We start from the raw sequence: 20,063 nt of genomic DNA on the forward strand, positions 1-20,063 counted from the left end.
GCCACTAGGCATTGATGGCTCAGTTTGTCCACTCTGGCATTCACAGAGCCCACCAGGTATTGAACCATCAGGAAAATACCCAGACGTTCCACCCCCCTCAAGAGACACAGAACATCTTGACAAAGGGTCCGCAACCTTACCCCACACTGTTTGTTGCAGTGCCATATGGAAGTGGTGTTGTTCATGAACACCAGCAGCAGACTACCCTTAATCAAGGAAGAAAGGCTTTCAAAGCCAACCAGATCGCCAAAGCTTAAACAACTTAATTTGGAGCCAAGACTCTGCCGGAGACCAGAGTTCTACGATCTCCACCTCTCCCAGGGGGCCACCCCAGCCCAGCAGTGACACATCTGTCACTAAAGTCAGCTCTGGTTGGAGAAGGGTCTGAAACTAATCAAATTGCTGTTCGTCAGCCACCACTGCAGGTCTCCTGGATCTATGACAAGCAGAACCTGAGCCTGTGTAAGCATTTTGAACTTCTACTTTTTCAGGAAGAAGTTGGGAAGGGGCAGGTCTAGGACATGGCAGAGGCCTCTATCCTTTTAGGGGACCTGAAGGTAATGGGAATAGCAACCACAACCTACTTCTGATGCTGCCGCCCTCAGCCAAACGAGCCAACCCTTCCTCCCTGAGCACGGAGAAATGGACCTCCATCAGCTGGTATGAGAAGGCAACGTGTGGGGAGATGGGGGTTGCAGAAAGGGGATGAGTAGCCTCTCTGGTTGAATTGAAAAGACCATTTGTCTGATGTTATGGACTGGCAGCAGGGCAGGTGATGGCCAATCCTGCCTACACTGAGTTCCCATGCTGGTACTAGGGCACCCTACAGGGGTTTGGAGGTCGAAGCTGCCAGAGGGGGGTGAAAGACTGAACCAACATCTGGCTGGTGGCCCCATGAGGAACCTTGTCCACAACCTTAAGAAGACTGAGAAGCCCGTTGGCCTTAGTGGATGGGTGGGAAAGGGCGTGGTTGGGAGCCTCTACCATAGGCAGAGAAGGGGTGAAAGGCAGACTTGGATTGGCAGGGGCAAGGATAGTCCCAAAGACCTGGCCTAACTGCAATCTTTGAAGCACTCCAGCGCAGAGTCGGTCTTGCCTCCAAAAAGGCGAGGGCCATCAAAGGACATGCCCACGAGGGAAGCCCCGACATCCCCTGAAAAGGCAGTTGTTTTCAACCGATTGTGATGTTGGAGGACCACCAATGACTCAATTGCTCTATCTGGCGAGTTGGCAGTGTCCAGCCCACATCTGATGGTGAAATTTGATGCGTCTTGCCCATCAGCAATAGCTTGAGTTAGTAATGCTCTGGAAATCCTCAGAGACCATGGGAAGCATTAGCACAACCAAATCCCACTCAGTCAGGTGTACTTGCCCAAAAGGCATGCAGTGTTCACTGACCGCAGTGCTAGGCTGACGTAAGAGAAAATGTACTTACCAAAGGAAACCAGACAGTTGGATTCCCTATCCAGTGAAGTGGTACAGAATGCGCTGGGGTTAACTTGTGAGATGGAGGCTTGGACCACCAAGCTCTTCAGGGGTGAGGTGCTGGGTGAGGAGACTAGGGTCCCCATGAGAGGGCGATGCCAACAGGCAAATGTTCTGTGAAAAAGAGCTCCTGTGTGGGGCTTGGACTGGGCTCCAAGCAGGACATCCATAAGGGCTTTGTTGAGTGGGAGGAAGAGTTCAGAGGTGATAACCTCCAGCTGAAGCACCTCTGTTGAGACATTCGTCTTGACTACTACAGAGGGTAGCTGAAGGTTCAAGACTTTAGTCATCCCCCACACCACCACTGCAAAAAGAGGGTCCCCTCCACCTTCGGAGGAGAAACCAAGCCAGTGTCTGGTGAGGTGTCCTCTGGTTTATCAAGGAGGTTGTGGTATCCATAACAGTCCTCAGACCCCTCTCAAGACCTATTGAAGAAAAAAGGTACTGGCTTTGACTCAGAAGGCATGGTACCTGTCAGCACCACAGTCTGCATCGGGCAACACCGATCATGCTCTGTATCAATCGGGAATAGTGAGGAGGTTGATTGTGCAGGAGTAAGGATGATGGAGAGGGCTCTAGGAAGGTCACGGGTAGAGCCGCTCTAGATCCAAAGACCTCGACTTGTACCAAGGGTGGACTCATTGGTGGAAATCCAGCAAGGCCCATTCTGAACACTGGCTCTCCAGAGGGGTCCAGCCACCAACTATGCAGTGCATGGCCGAATAGAACTCTTTTGGTTGGGCAGGGGTTACTTTGCCTTCGGGAAACTCCTGGAGATGCAGAGCAGAATCAGGGACAGGCTCCGCGATAGAGCAAAGCCTAGCATATCACCATTCCTGAGCCTTGTTCAAGGAACTTGAACTGACGCAGAGAAGTCAAAGAGCACAATGACTTATTTCGCTTGGGGAACTTACCAGACTATTAGACTGGGACAATGATCATCAGGAGTGGCTTTGAGGGCAGCCTGGGACTTTCCAAGAGACTGAGACAGTCCGTGTTGCAGGGACGTGGGGTGGTGAGAAGCTTCAGGAAGTGTCCCCATGGAGTCTTCAGGTTCATGGCACGATAGTCCTCAGAGGTCTTGGAGTCGTGGCATGCTCCAAGTACCATAACCAAACCAATAGTGGGTCTCACAGACATCTGCCTGTAACAGACTTTAAATTAGGATTTTAAATCTGCTGTGTTTGTAGGGAACATCCCTAGAACACCAGAATAAAAGACCCCAAAAATATCATCCACAAAATGTCGTAAAAAATTAGTCAAAAATTGACTGGGCGTAGCTCTCTTCAGATCTGCGCTGCCTGGTGCAGAAAAAAATAAACTGATGTGAGTGCGCCAGAGTGGCACCAATATAGGCATCACACATCACTTCCAGAGTAGAGGCGAATAATCTACCTACCGGCACGCAGGGATATTGCTCAAGATTTTCTAAATCCAGTCTGACAAAGGATAATTCTAAGGTAAGAAATCTGTGGGTAGAAGTCTATCAGATTACAAAGGCAATGTTAAGGTAGCACTCACTATATACAATCAGTACTGTATTGCTTCTAACATCCGAAGCAGACATAATAGCCTTGCCACATATGTAAAGGGTATCCCCTAAACCTAAACCCCTGAAAGTAGCAACTAACTACAGGCTGAGAAGCTTGCTTCTGCCGGGGAATGGACTGTCCTTGAATAGCTTCAAAGCTTCCCGTCAATCAATCAGGGAATTCTAAAGCGTGGCTAATCATCCATAGGGTTTCAAGGCGATGTTTGTGGGCCAGCTGCTCAATCGAAGAGCCAGGTCTTGAGGTCGTTCTTGAACTGCTTCAGTGATGCGGTCAGCTATACTGCTAACGTAATTATTTTGATGGGGAGGCACTGTCCAACAGGCAAGCAGTAGCTCTGCTATGTTTTTTTAACTGTTTAACTGAAGAACTGGACTGCTCCCTGAACAGCCACTTGGGATATAAAAGCATATCTATTAGTGAGGCTTGGAGATCACTACAGAAGCCACTGGAATGTGTCAAAGCATTTTGATGGACTAAGCAACTGTGTCTTCAAGATCTGTATTGATGTATACAAAGTATCAGTGACAACCTCTGTATTGCTTTGCTATGTGGACTAGAAAGCTGATAACTTCAATTTATTTTTATTTATTTTTTTACTCCCATGAGATACAAACATATCAATCGAGAAGGCGGGTGGCATAGAACAAGCATAGAGAACAAACCTACCAGAAGCAACAACCTTTTGGCCCACAGAATCAAGTTTCTTCTATGCTATTGCAAAGTATTTGGGGGAAGGCATTGGGATTTGCTTCAAGAGGTAAGCTTGGACTACCAGACTTTCAGGCAATGTGTGTTAAGACAGAAAATGGTGTTGGGGTGGTCGGGTCACTAGAAGCAGCAAAATGATGTAAGACTGACTTCTCAAACCACAGTTGTAAATTATGAAACAACTTCTCAAGCAGTGTAAATGAGTTAAAGTAGCAGCATGTGTGTGCAGGTTTGAGGTCATTCACATTTGGTAAATCCAGATACAACAGCATCAGTGTTGGTGGGTAAGGTGGTACTGCTCTTGAATCATTATCTCGTATGAGCCTGTAATCCTTATCAGGCACTGCAATGGTATCAGAGTTGGAGCCAAACTCCTCCATCTGGGCAACTCTAAGCCCTAGAAAGGTATTCTGCCATTGAAACATTACCTTAACTTTCTCTCTCACCACACACACAATTTACGTGGACATAGGCAGCTTCAAGGGCAGCACTGTAGTCTCCTAAAAAGACAGTATATGCGCCAAAGGCTTGTTTTAGCTTCTTGGGCACCAGGGTTGAAACCCATGGAGGTACAGCACCCGAGCAACCCAGCCTGCCAAAAGGTCCTTCCAACTTGAGCAATGCTCAGAATGTCTCGAAATGAGAAGCGTGTTGATTGAGCCAGTAGGTCAGGTATTATCTTTTTCAGCACTGGGATCTAATATAGAGATAAGTAAAAGTCTAGCACCCGGTCATCTTACCAGATGTGGGACCGTTTCCTCAGTGAAGGTAACTTCTCACTTTCATTCTTCTTAGGAGAACATCTTTTGGGAAAAGGTTTCCTGACAGGCGACTTTTCCAGAGATGAGAGTGCTTTAGCTGCTCACTGTGAAGCTCAACTAAAAACAAATTGGCCTTATGCTCCTTGATGACCTTTGAGTGCACAGAGGCACAGAAATCTCAGGTCACTGCGTCATATTGCCATCCCCCAGACGACATGCAGATGTGATGCTAGTCTTACAAGGACATTCTTGCAGCATCAGCAACAAGGTTTAGACCCTGAAACCTTTGGAGGAGACATTTATGCTAGTCCAGGTTGAAATGTCGAGTAAGTTCATCTGTGAGAGACGTATAAAGTTGACTATCCAGTATCAAGGCATGGAACTGATCCCAGCATTCAGGTTAGCACCTAAACTACTCTTTTGTCATCATGCCCACAGGTCACAGCTGAAGCTGCTGGTGCCACCTGGCGATGATGGGGAGAAATTGCTGGGGAAAAGTTTCCTAGTCCAGGCTGAAGCCTGATAAAATAGGTCATGAGCTGAGTAATCCGAGGAAAGGTGTACACACAGACATTCAGTACAAAAAAATGCCAGTCGCCAAAATGAGGAATGAGTAATTCCCTCTATCCTATCAACTGTTTCCCATGAAAGTTTGTCATACTAAAACATAATCATTCTAGCTTTTCTAAAAGGTATGTTTGGATACTTAGAAAATAAGAAAATTAGTATTATGGTCTTTGTTGAATGCCATGCATGGTGAATAAAAAAAAATATATATAAGACACAAAAATTCAGTTTAGAAAGCCATCAATATGTTTGAGCCTTATGGGGTAATTGAACAGGTTTCATTGAATCATTCAGATGTGTCCACCGAGAGAATTCATGACTGATTCACTGCTCAGGACATAACTCTCCAGTGACGACAGAATTCATGGCACAATCTCTTGCAGTCATGAAAGCGTGTGCATGAATGTGTCACTTAACATGGACAAATATCAGTGGAATAAACAATAAGAACTGCCATTCGGACATCGGCGAACAAGCAGCACTTTTAAAGGTTAACTGACGAGGTCAACCATACTGGGAACGATGAGACTTTCAGTGTGCTATATGTCAGTCAAATAATGTTTATTCGGCTAATACAGTCATAAAGTGTAATTTAATAAGTACATACAACTGGTTAAACCAAATTCCACACATTAAAATACATTTAATAATATACAGTCCTTACACTAGAGTAAAAACTTTAAAACTGAGAATTAAAAAAAAAAACTTTAGAATCCAGAATACAGGCAAATAAATGAATGTTTCATATGTTTTCCTCGTGATCACTGAACACCTAATATTCTTAACCAAAAACATAGTTGCATAGATCTCAGCTGTTGTAAAACTATGATCCAAATTTGCTGCAGTTTAATATTTGCTTCACATAACATTGGTGCCAGAAAGCATTTTCGGTGAGGGGTATACAATGTGCAAAAAAGCACAAAGTGCTCAGTACTTTGTTATGATGCATTGTCACAGCGGTATTTAGGAAGAGATGGAAAAATGGGTTCTCTGGATTGCGACTGCAATTAAAAAGCAGCTAGAGTGAAAACGTGAACCAGTAAGGTAAAATCTATACTGAGAGTTGAAAATTGCAGTTAGTAAGTGCTCTAGTCCTAATGATGACTAATTATAACAAAGGAACAACAAGCTGCATCTTTTTCAATCCACAGACCTTTTAATAGTAATTGGTAGAAGAAAAAAACAAAGCTTTTTAACCAAATCTTTTGATTTTATTCAGGCACTCTCCGGCTCAGTGGAAAGCTCTGGGATCCCCCAGGATGGTAAACACCTCTTTCACATACGCAAGCCAACAGATAGCTAATACGTTATTTTCTAATAAGCAGTCCTCAATAAGCACCCTCGTGAAACTGGCTTCAGGCTTCCCCCAGATACTCAACCATATAAAAAAAGGCCTGATTTTAACATCGTCTTACAGGTAGCCCAATCCCACTTCAGAGTGACAGACAAATGTAGCTGTGTATGTAATGTTAACAGTCTTCATACAAAGCCATTCTCCAGCTTTTGAAAGGTTTCTGTATTGATGTAACCCCATACACCAGTACCATATCCCACCACTGACATTTGATCCAGTAAATGTGTAGGAATTCCTTCACAGGCCCATGGCCTCATTTTGATGCAAAGCAAAAGACATACTCATTTGACCTTTGGAGTTAAGTGCCCTTCAACCGAGTAAAAATACCCAATTACCACAGACTCAAACAGTATACCCTGATATTTAACAATCAAATTCGATGACTTGAGTTTCCCCTATGAGATGGGTCTTTGAATTGACTGTTGAGCATCCACTCATGATGAACGATTTAGCTAATTTTTAGAAGACCCGGATTGTTCATAAAGACTTCTAAGAGGATTTGGAGACTTATCAGGCCATGCTAGAAAGGCAGGCTCATATTCATATATAAATATATACATATACATACACACATATATACACACACACACCTTTGGATCCCACACGTAGATTTAGTTTGGGGGGGGGGGGGGGGGCAGGGGGGTTGCCATTTGGCCCACACAAATTCTAGCAGAGATACCCCAGGGCATTCGTTTTTGCAAATCAACCTGTTCCTTTTCCAAACCCATCCCCTCCATAATGTCCCACAGTTTTGAGCAATGTACCAGGTCAAACGCACATGAAAGGTTCAGAAAGGCCATGTGTAAGGCCCCCTCCATGCTTTGACATATTTCCTTACTATGTGGTATAGGTTATGGTACTGCTGTATTGTTTTCGGAGAAGATAATTTCCTCCTCCCACACCTCTAATCTTGTAAAAAGTACTCTAGGATCTTAAAGGTACAGTCTAAAAGTGAGATGGGCCAGTAACAGCTTGGGGAGTTCCTGTCCTCCTCTAATATCCACACTACAACTGTCTCGCTTCAAGAAGCTACCATTGGGCCAGCTATGGAGCCACTTAGGACATTTGTTAACAAGGGCGCCCAAAAGTTAAAATTCTTTTTGAATAAGTCTATGGTTACTACGTTTGGGCACGGGGCTTTCTGGAGGGACTCTTATTATTTGCTAGGATAACATCTTTTGCATCAATTGAGTATACTACAAACACATACAATCAGACAGGAATGTTCACCATACACAAGCAGGACAATTTACAACCAGGGTCAACATAGAAAGACTGAACGGAATGCACAGAATGGTTTGTAAGTCAGACATACTTGTCTAATTTTCTGCAAAGCACAGTTCCCTCCCTGACAGTATTTTGCACCCTCGTGACAGATACCAGCCTTCATGATTCCCTTCTACTTCAGATCATGGCTGGACCTCCGATCACTCTGCACCACTACTGCCCCAGAAATGCCTTCTGGCTTTTGTGTCCGGTCGTTTCTTCCCTTGCTATCTGTATGTCTTTTAGAACCCTCTCAAGGATCTCCAGAAGTCTATCAATGGACTGGGTCTTCTCTGACTGGACACCTCTAGCTTGTCCACAGCTTTTCCAGAGTTTTGCAAAAAGGTGATGATCCCCCAAAGAATCACCCCAAACTTTCACAGGGTAGAGCATCTCACTCATGGAGGGGGGGGGGTGGGAGTTAGGGAAGAGAGTTCACTTCGCAACATCTTCTAACATCTCACCCACCCTCCTTGAACACACACCCCTGCTGTCATATGCAGGACAGAAGGGAGTGCCACATCTGCGCTGTCCATGCTACTTTTCACTGCTCAATATTCCGCCAAGATCAGTGCAGGGAGGAGTCCCACTTTCTAATCACGAGCTCCCACCATCTTTATTCCCTAGCTATAGACGCAGGTTGCTTCCTCAGTCTTCAAATCCTGTACACTCCAACAGCTTTGCCTTAACTATGGAGACACAAGTTTTGTTTTCATTACCACTGTGCTCCATGTTCCCATTCCTCATTCTACCACTTCAATAAGTAACTACGCCACATTAAAAAATAGATAAAGGCATATCATTAATCACTTCTATTTCCTGCTCAAAACAGAAGCAATGGCGCGCTGTTTTGAAATCTTAGCACCATACACGACCTCTAGGGCAAACATCTGATCAGAGTTCTTTGATTTTTCTCTCACTTGTATGAGAGTGCATGCAGAGGGCAGTTGATTTTCAACAGTTTGAAATGACCCTTTGTTGTAAACTAAGGATTAGCAAAGCAGAAAAAAACATAATTTCCTTTGCTTAATGGTCAACAAGAAATTTGGAGCGTATAATGAAGCCACTTTCATGCAACTTAAGCGCTTTTCAAGTAACCAATATGATAAAACAGCATGATAACTTGTACAGCGGCACACAAAGGTTGAACTGCAGGTAGCAAGAGACAGCCCACTGAAACAGTGCATATTTGGGTGGCACAATCTATTCTGGGCTAAAGAACATTTTATTTTTGTACATTTTTCCTGAAGCAGAAACGAGGCAATAAATAGCACCTGAGCAGTACAAGCAAATAAAAAACAAAAATATCACAAATAAGGAAACAAAAGTTAACGTAATAGAAAGTAGACACTGCTTTAAATAAAAAATAATAATAGGGTACAACACAAATGTGTCCTTGTGGCCATAAATCAAACAACCAACTAGCAGGTTATAGGAAAAAAAAAAAAAAACATTAAGACATCATGGGCGGCAAGAAAACACCGAATTCACAATTACCACCCTCACCTGCACCATGCCGATCAAACCTAGTAAACAAGACTGCTACCACAACAGTCGCTGTGTGGTGGAACTTATGGGAAGGTTCGCACCAACACAAGGCACACCAACATAGAACACGTTTAATAAATGAACTATGTGCATTGTGCATTCCTCTGCACCTGCTAGTCCAGACAACAAAGCTTGGAACGACAAGATTTGTCCCTTAGATCAGGTTGTTGTCTTGGATTCTCACCAATTCCAGGTCAACCGACTTGTATCACTCTTAACATCTCTTCCATGCTCTGAAAACAACGAATCACGTACCCTACATCATAATCTACCTTTGATAAAGATTTAAGACTAATTATAACATTATGTTGTAGTTTCAGCTATTAGCATGGTGTTGTATATAATTACGTATCAGGTAACATTTAATCTATTTTCTGTTTATTAAACATTGTACCTTTGATCCCTCTTATTTCTCCCCCCCCCCCCGCCCCGCCCCCCCGTTGATTGTTTTGTTTGGATTGCCCATGTGTCCCGATTAAAATGTTGGTGACAGAACTGTCAGTCTAAGCACCTCCATGTCACTTCATCAACTAATAAATAAAGCAGCTCCATCTGGAACAGCGCCCACTTCGTTCTTAAACGATAACTCAAAGGACTTCCTCATTCTAGTGACATCACAAAGAAAAGGGCCTGCATTCTTCTATACCGCGGATGAATTTCTCGGAACCCCTTCAACATGAATACCTAATACAGCACAGATGCCTTGCTGTTTTCTGCCTCTCTCTCATCCTATAAAGCATTCACTCATATTGCATGTTCTCTCTCTCTGGGGATGTGCCATATTCCCTCCCAGAGAACTGCAAGCCTCTGTTACTTGTTCCACAGAGGTGCATAAGATGTACAGAACGCAGTGACATTTTTTTCTGAGGCAGTGGAGGTGTACTAGTACTTTTGTGGCACCTTTAAGTATAGTTGGAATCCTAATGGCCACAACCATTTTATTAGGCATTAAAAGGGCGTTTTTCTAGATCGCTGGTCCCAGAACAAAAACCAGGTTTGGTGTGCACCATTATTGTGTGTCAAGCTTTATAACAATACACTTGGTTTATTACATGCAATATATTTCTAAATATATTGTGTAGGTAATTTGTACTTCAACACAGTCATTACAATAACTAAAACATAAAATACCTACAGAATGATTAAGCACTGAATATGATCAGATGGAGTGAGATGATAGACAGCTTCATATTGCTGAATCAGCATCTTTCCTTGAGTCATTCACTATGTATCATAGGCACCAAGTGGCAAACACTGAAATATATTAACACTGGAATACAATTCACTTAAATAGAACTGTAATTCTACCCGTTACAGAAGAAACAAACCAAAACAATTGAAAAGAACCATACAAGGCTGTTTTACAACAAAACTACCAGACAAAGTAGTTTGAAATGTACTGCCGCCAAAATGTACCTTTTGCATTCCAAAACTGAATATTGAGCATAGTGACATGATGCGTATATACACACGAAATGGGGCACGCAATAGCAAGTAATCAACCTGGGCACAAGTAGATGAAACTGATGATATTAATAAGAACAATGGTAGAGTGCTTAGGATTGCCTAGGTATATCTAACTTTTCATTTACATTTGGGGTACAACCAAATGAAAATAAATTAGAAGCTTGGATTATAATGCTTTTAGAACAATGATCTAAGATTTACAAGGTAACCAAACAACAACAGACAAGTGTGCACACTGTATAAACTGGCAAACATTTGATCACCACATAAGTGCTATCTTTAAACGTGTATTAGAAAGGATGTGTATACTCAAGTTCTAATGGTGCTGAAAGAACACATGTTTTATATCACAACTTCCTTTGGTCCAAAAGGCTCATGAACACAGGATGTGCTGCTGCTAGCGCAGGTGTTCTAATTAGAAATTATTAATGAGTGTTTATGTATTTTGAATAATGAGTTTATGTAGAAAATGAAATACCGTGAAAAATAATGCACGCATTTGAAAATGTGACCAAAGAATTGTCACCAATGTTCACGAAATGTACTAATTAATTATATTTATTAAATATTGAATATGTACTAGACTAATGTAGTAATATGTCATATTAAGGGTTATGACGTATGCTCCAGCTTCATTAATTGTAGGCCATAACTTGGCAAGTGTCTTGGCCTATTCTACTAGGCCTCATGCAGAAGCTGTATATCTTCACGTTTAATAAAAATGCTGACCGAGTGAATTAAACTGTGAAATGTCCATGGTCTTCTTAAAAGTGCTTAATGGAAGGTTTTCTTGAGAACCTACTGCAAGATGATGATGTTCGGGCAAGTGTAACAATTTATGTGTAATGTGTGAGACGTACTTTCCCAGGACAAGAACTATGAAGATACTGACTGAAGCTGGAGATGCAACAATATTGTCAACCGATGAGCCGGATGATGAGAACATTGTAAAGTGGACCAATCAACTGCATGTGAACAGCGAAATATTAGAATTCATAGATTTGGTATAGAAATATTATTGGGCAAAGTACGTACGATTGACTGACCAATGGGATAATTAGGGGATAGTTTAGGTGACTGATGTAACAACGCAACCGAGGAGAATTACTAGGAGTTGCACACTTGAGACTAGAGACTTCAGATCTAGAGACACTTTAAGAGAGATCCGAGAATTCATTCTGACATTGGGCTCATATTCTCTGACTGAGAGCCTGATGCTTTGCTGATTGACTGACTGATGACCTAAGGACAAAGACTGATTCTGCTTTGCTGACCCATGCAGAGGATAGGAAGATATGATTGAACGTGATTATTACGTTTTTCATGCCTTTCCAGATACCAACTGGCCTGTTTGAGAGATCCATAGTTAGATGTTTTTACAAATTTGTATTTCTAAATTGTTTTGCATGAAGCCCAACATGCTGATGCTAATCTGATGTTAGCTGTGGGCCCTCACAAATGACTGATGATTACAGGAACCAACGATTGATGAATTATCTTGCTGAATTCCATTTATGTTATATCTTTGTCGCAACTGAATCTGCTATTGGTTTGCACTGTAGCTCTAGAATGTGTTGTGTTATGAGTTTAATAAGATTGCATTTCTTCTGCTGCTTTGGTCACCCGGTATTTTTTCTATATGTGTTTCATTTGATTTTGAAATTAATCTACATGGCCTTAGCATTGTTAATATAGGGAAATAAACATACTAAACTTTTATTAAAGGTGTGGTTATTCATGGCTGAAAGGTCATGGTGCGTAATAATTACTGACACCATTGATTATTGATTTTATTAATTAGGAATGATTGTGTATGGATTTATGCACCAGAGCTATGGTAAGAACTTATTAATTGCGAGTCAAATATTTCACCGAACTGTTCGTGTCCCCTTGTAAGTTTACTTATTAAGGTCTGACGCGCTAACACTGCCCACAGGAGATAAACCCAAATAGTATAACCTGAAGTGAACAGCTAGTCATTTAAAATACATGGTATTCTACAATTCCTTTACAAAAGAACTGGACTAATTATTTATTTTTTTATATATAATCAGCGACTAGTGATGCACCCCAGTCACCAGTCAAAGAAAAGATACCAAAACTCAACATAACTCGACTGTAGTAACTCATTAAGGTTGTCACAATGTGTGCGGCCAAAGCCAGCTTCCAAAGTGAAAGACAGGTCAGGTAACAGAGCAGCTGTTTGAACCAACAAAATGAAACATTGCTTTTCTTTCTTCTGCTCTATTTGTCTAGCGGAGTGACTAGTACAAAGAACATGACTGTTTGCATTCCTTAGATAATTATAGAAAAGTTTGATTTTTTTTGTCATGTTTCTACACATTCCGAGTTGCTGCAGCTTTTTTTTTTTTTTTTTTTTTAAATAACTTGTATTGAACGGTTTCTAAAATCTTTTTGCAAAAAAATCTAGTAGGCTTTTGATGTTAAATTTTGCACTAGAGGTTCTGTTTTTATTCTTGATGTTTGCAAACATGCTCTCTCTTTCAGAAAGAGCTAAGCCAGAAGGTTTTAAGAGGTTTGTGGGAAAAGCAATGGTATGACCATACTTTATATGGGCTAAAGTATCCCTGCTGTACATTATAAGGATATTGCAAGTCACCTCGGAGTTCAATAACTATATAAAGGAACTCCACCTTCATCTTGTTACTCTAAATGGTTATGAAACTCCAAGTCACTTGCAAATATCCTCATAATGTATGGCAGGGTTACTTTACCCCTTATAGAACATTCAATATTTTCTTGCACTACGGAAATGGCTGTCCATAAACCATTGTGCCTACCTTAGGATGAAAAGACTCTAGGTACTGGTGCTTAGCCATGCCAATGAGCTACAGGTTTTATTCATTCTTATCAGTCACCAATAATAAGGCCACTTTTAGTGAAATGATGCCACAGGTGAGTGCATTGCGCTCTCCTTCTGAATGTTCAATTTCCAAGTGTCTTCACCGCTCCCAAAATGTCGCATTCTTCAGGAGTCCCTGAACTGCTGTCACTTGCCAAGGTGTCAGGTTACTTGTGTAGTTAGAATCAGGAGAATTAGTTGTGCTGAATGCCCAACTTCTATTTGCTTTTCTATAATGTACAGAAATCCTCCTGCGGCGTCCGAAATGGTTTTATCTAGCCAAATTAAGAAGCCGCCTTTTAGCAGAGTGGAACAACTGGCCCCTTGAAAGCTAGAAACAGATATGAAAAACTCTGCCATCAACTATGCAAAATGACTTTAATGACGAATAAGAGAGAACGAGGCACACTACAGCCAAAACTACATTTCTACATTGCTTCTTGATTTCTAGTTTAAATGAGTGGAAAGCAGAGTACCACTTACTTGAAAGTACAGTTGTGAGGAAAATGTAATCCGAGAATGAGATCAGTCCGCATTCTCCCAGTGTGAAGAATATACTGTCTTCATCTGCAAACTTCTCTTTCTCCTGTGACAGCTTCTATTTATTGCCCAAAGTAAAAAAAATACACATTATTTTTTTGATAAACTGCTATTAAATTAGCCGGACAAGGCAAATTATTAAAATCATGATTTATAAAGTTTTATGCATTTATATTTTCAGTCTTTAAAACTTCTGGATGAGGGTACTGCAACAACTAAGTGAGTTCTTGTAAACAAACACTGGCAAGGTCAATAGGTCTGGCGTCTGCTGCCATCATTTTGGCTTTTTCAATGCTTTTATTTTGTTATGTTCTTTTCAAAATTTTATTTTAAGGGTTGCTGCTGGGTCCTCATGAGCATAAAGGGACATGTTTGAAAGCAAAAATATTTGCATGGTTGCAAAAATCACAACACTGCCACATCAGTCCCTGGCATTGAAGGGGACTACTTTGTGTGTGGATGTGCTCGTAATGAAAGGGCAGAATGTCATCACTCACACTGAAGAAAGCCCATGGCTGATGTGTGCTGACCCACTCCTGCATGCTTTATGTTGTAGTGGGTGGAAGAAAAATGTTAATGATAAGAACAAGAGAGCTGGCTCAAAGACCCTGAGTATGTGTACTCTACATATCATTTTACTAAAATCAAAAGGACTTGTCCAAAACCAGACCCAAAAAGGGAATCAAGCATTAAAGTAAAAACCAGGGACAAAAATGTTGTATGAGCTAACCATATACGCAGAAAGCAGTTTGCTTCAATGCTTTAAGAGAACTAATATTATAGTGCAGATTTTGGGTGTATGAGTAACCAGGATTAGACTACCAATGATTCTTTTTAGGTTGCAGCTTACTAGACAGCATATGCCATGTCTGTTGAGAGGCATACTGTGGCTTACCAAGACAACAGAAGGGCTTGGAGCCTGCCCATCGCTTAACATTAGTTGGCTTTCCTTGCCACTCATTTGCCTGCTTCTTATTCATATTGTAGCTTGTAGATCTTGTCTTGTCCTTCCCATGAAACATTGACTATCACCACTGACTAGCTTGCATCTCTGCTTCTGCTGCTTGCTTTTCAAGCACTACTTTTTTCTTACGGGTCAAACACTCCATAAGAGTGCATGTATTTTGTTATCTCCCTCATGAAACCCTCTCAGCCTTTAGTATGTGTTGTTCTGCTGCCCAAGTCCTTCCCCCGACCCCACCCCTTGTGCTGGTCTGTGCGTTTCTTTCCATTGCCTCCCCAGATCCTCAGTTGTGTTTTGTTTCCCCCCACTTGCTTCTTCCATCTTCCTTTACGACAAACCCTGTTGCTTCCCAGTCCCTCCCACATGTTGAGTCACCTTTTCCTGCCACCTCATGTCACTGCCACGCTCCTGTTCGCCTCCAGCCCACTCAATTCAAAATGAAAAATAACTTTGCCCTTTTTTCCTGTATTAGTTAAGGATCCAACTCAAAAGCATTAACTAAAAAGAAAAACAAAAAAAAAAACCTGTAATTTTGTAGCTGCAAACATGTGGTGCATGCAACAACAAAATGATGTTTTTAGCCCTGTCAAATTCTTTTATTTATTTAATTTAAGCTTTAGCTAGGCGTCACAGCATCGGTGATGCTGTACAACGTGGCTAAAAAGCATTGGCAAAGTAAATAGGTCACAAAGGCAATACTTATTGACTTTGCCACTGCTTCTTTTGTTTTGCTTTAGGGATTTTATTTCATTATCTAAGCCTTTTATCTTTTAGTTTGTATGTGGTATTTGGAGATCAGAATAGCAGATAGGAGAGACTGATTATTGTTCAATTATAGATTGACAAACTTAATTTCCGAAAATTGCCAGTTTTTTTCTCCCATGCCCAACTTTCCAAGACAAAAATAAGGAAATTTATCTCATGACACCAGTCCTCCATAAGGTTTAAAGACCAAAATAAATGCATAACTGAGTTAGTTGATATCTGAAAATGTCATTGAAAGGTTCCTGTTTGAAAACCGGATGTCAACAGCACATCACACGAAGTACATTGGTAGAAGGAACAGTGTAACAAAATTAACACATTTTTTTGGGAAAAAGAAACTGAACCATCACATCATGCAAGCTGATACTTCAAGCACGATCATGGCAGGCAAAAGACCGGTAGAGTAAGAAAGAAAAGAAAATCACAAAAACACCACCACATTAGAAAGGGCCAACTACAGAAGTACTTATCCCCAGTGGTTACCTCTGTCTAGCGTCGATTCCATCATATACAAGATAAAGGGAGAAAAAGCAGTTAAGCAACAGACAAACAAAAAAATCTGTCAACACGTTATTTTGACCCGATATATTGTGTGAACTCGAGTGCAAAGCGAACCACAGCAGTTACATGCTGCTATCACAGGGAAAGGTGAGAGCCACTAGTGCTCCAGCTCTTGTCTTCTGCTCCGTTTGATACACTTTAAGGGAACCCTGGGAATTGAGATCAGAGAATAACAAAATGTTTTTAAACGCAGATTTATCTGCTTCATTCAGTGATGTAACTTGGGGTCCCCCTGCACAGTACATGGAGGATCCTTCCTCGGACTCATTTCAGAACTCTCCGGCCAGGGTATTGTGCTGGGGAGTGCCTCCTGGAGCTCAGGGCCACACCGCGCCATGGGGGCCTTTGCTACGCCACTGGCTTCACTTAGTTAAAGTCATTCACAAAAGCTGGGCAGAATAATGAACTCTTAATAAAGAACTGGAAGAAGTTCTAAATGAGCTTACTTTTTACCACTTGTCATTTCTCACTAATATTGTCACCAGCTTTAAGTTTATCTGTTTAAACAATTTCAGTACCACTTTTGAAAGGTAATTCCACTTGTAGCTTTAATAAAATAAAACATAAATTTGTTGACAAAAATACGCAGTTCATACACATGCATGATGAATGAAAGTAAAAATACATGTTCCAAATTTATTTTTCTTAATTTACAGTTTTTTTTTATAGTGGCTAAGTCTATAAATACACCACCTTGACTTGAAGTACTATTTTGTTTTTTTTTTTACTCCAGAAAGTATCCCCACCAACCCGACAATGCTTCCGTTTATCCCTTGAATGTGACTGAGAGACTGACTTCCCTATTTACAAATATGCACAGCTCTAGGCTACTGTACGTGACCTGAAGCTGCACCAGGAGAAACCCTCCACCTTAATTATTGCACAAAAATGAAAAGAAATACCAAACTATTTGTTTCATTGGTTTTGTTTCCAATCCAAAACATCCTGTTGACAGAATTTCTTCCCCACCTCAGTGTTATATTTTTGCGTAGAGGGCAAATTGGAGACAAAGTCCATCTGTCCTAGACTTGGTTCACTGTAGAGTTTTATAAGCATGTTGAAACAGGGCTGGATTTTGTAATAATCAGGAGGTGTAACAGTTTAACACAAGCCACTTTTCATATACTAGTGTCCCCAAACATTTCAATAACCATAGGAAAAAAAAGCGATTTTTATTAATCACTGCTTTGAGGTAATTCAAAATCATGTTCTCGCCAAAATTTTAATCTTCTAACCGGAGGCACATGCCGTGCCAACTCAAAGGGACACTCTTTTGCCCAAAGTTAGTGTGGGGATTTACCAGTGTGATCTGAAAGAAAACACAGACAATCCAACTAAATTGGCAGGCAAAGTTTCAATGTTAAGCAAAAAACAGTAGTGTCTTGCTAATTTAAGCTTCACAATTAAAGTGGCTAACTATGGGGCTACTCATTTAGGAGTGTCTCAGTGTCTATTTGATTATTTCTTTTCACAATGTGTTCATGCATGCAGTCCTGCAAAGTCAATAAAGGTATCACTGGCAAAGTCAACAGGGGTGGACATTTTAGATGTGGAAAAACTTCTACAATGAGTAGAGAGCTTGTGTGTGGTTTTATAAGGTGAGTTGGTGAACGATCGAATGAGTGGACTACTGAATGGTTAAGTGAGGACTCAGATGTATAACTCAGTGACTTTGAGAATGGATAATTAAAGAGTGAGAGCGAGGATGGATAACTTGGTGAATATAGGGGCGAATGGTCAAATAAGTATGTCCAAGGAAAAATGCAACCAAATTAAGTTAATTGTACTCACCAAAGTCTCATACAGCAGTTCTTAGTCTGGTCTTAAAATCCCAAAACCCAAAGATTTAGTACTAGTGCAAGAAGCATACCATACCTGAGCACCATTGTGCCAAAATTACCAAAATATATAAGGAATGACCACCATGATGCAAATATTACACCAGATGCGGGCACCACTGTAACAAGAGGAGCTAAAAAGGGTCAGGAATTATTGCCATTAGGCTAGAGTTTAGACTACACAGGACTTGGCAAATTTATTTTAAGACATACCACAATATGCCAAGAATGGGCCACATTGTACATGGTAAACATGCCTATATACTGTTTTCAACTATTACTTACTTATCCTAACTTCATGTACAACTAAGTCAATAAAAAAGTTAGACTTGGTATATAACTCTGTAATCTTTAGGTTATCCTCAGTGCTTGAAAGCAGCACACAATGTTCCCTGTATCTTTGCTTATGGCAGTAATATGCACTCACGAGAATCCCTCATACAGGAGCTTCTTGTTAAAAGGTGTTTGAGAATAGAAACGGATATCACAAAAACTCCCTTTCTCTACAGTAGGTGGTGCTGGTGCTAGGATTTCAGCTCGACTATGGTGCCTCTCAAAGGGCCATACATAGGAACACTACCATAGACACAGAATGGGTAAAAACCTTTACTACATCTGGCCCCAAATGTCTGCAAAATTTTAATTTCACTGTGGAACAACTTTCAAATACACCAATTGAATAGTTCACACCAAAGACTAAACCAGAGCAGGCAACACACCAACTCAGTCAATTATTTCCTTCATCAAATGCAGTACCACAGGGTATAAAACTACACAAAGATTTACTAAATCTTAGATACAACATAAATACATTATACAACTCAGCAGTACTCACATAAATAAGATATATTACAATACAAAATAGTTTTCTTTTTTGTGTCTCATTCCATACAGTGGATCAAACTACATAAAAAGCCACACAAATTTAGTGACAATTCCACCCCCCAGACAATAATACAATTAAAACAATATCAGCTGCCGGTCCACTGTCACTATCAATCAAGAATATTAATAGAACAAACACTTTCTCATTTATAAACCACTGATTTTGAGCAAATCCTGCAAACAGTATGTCGATGCATTCCAGTGAAATTAAAATCATGCAACCACCTTCTTCAAGACGATCCTAATAAAAATAATTCCCATACAGTTAGGCGACAGTATCTAGAAAACATGTAAATACTATTTAGTGATGGGGTATGACCATACCTTAAAGCGTTTTCACAGTCACCCAAATAGTTCATTAAATCTTGGTGCACCTTAACCCAAAGTGGTATTACATAAAACATGCAGCATCCACATTCCCTTTATTATGCAAACATTCCATCCAAGACACAATCACATCTCAAACTTCGGTTACCCAATGATACACTATCACCAGCGGATCGATCCTCATAATCTTCCACAATAATTAATGTCTGTTAACATGTTTTCACCTCCTATCCTGGCCAACATTTACAGGCAAACATACTCCCTCATTATCCAGAAATCTCCATACTACATTTTAAACTCCAAACCAATCTTGAAAATTCACCTAATTATGAGGTTCTGAAAAATCCTCATCTCGGCCTTCTTAAAAAGTACCATGTATTTCCACACTTTGGTGGTCCACCATGAATTGCAGATTTAAGAAACTAACCACTAACTAAAAAAAAGACATAGGATTGTTGTGGTTGGAGCAAATACCTGTTCCTTCTTTTGAACCCCCACTTTCCTGCATATTACCTCAATATCATACCTTATATAGTGTAATGGAACAAATTAAGTGAGGGTTGGGGCCCATTAAGGACTACCATTAAAAGGGATCAAAATCACCCGTTATT

General features: G+C 40.8%; 1 protein-coding gene across 2 annotated transcripts in view; it reads right to left on the bottom strand.

The window, feature by feature from the left end:
* The window catches only part of MICU1 (mitochondrial calcium uptake 1), a 542,154-nt gene that overhangs the window by 314,358 nt on the left and 207,733 nt on the right, over positions 1 to 20,063 (bottom strand). For both annotated transcript variants that reach the window (XM_069240390.1, XM_069240391.1), the window contains exon 6: positions 14,056 to 14,170. In XM_069240390.1, coding sequence (XP_069096491.1) covers positions 14,056 to 14,170 — 115 coding nt within the window. The remainder of the gene's footprint in view (positions 1 to 14,055; positions 14,171 to 20,063) is intronic.

This window comes from Pleurodeles waltl, chromosome 6 (assembly GCF_031143425.1).
Source record: "Pleurodeles waltl isolate 20211129_DDA chromosome 6, aPleWal1.hap1.20221129, whole genome shotgun sequence".
In the NCBI taxonomy this organism is placed as follows: Eukaryota; Metazoa; Chordata; class Amphibia; order Caudata; family Salamandridae; genus Pleurodeles; species Pleurodeles waltl.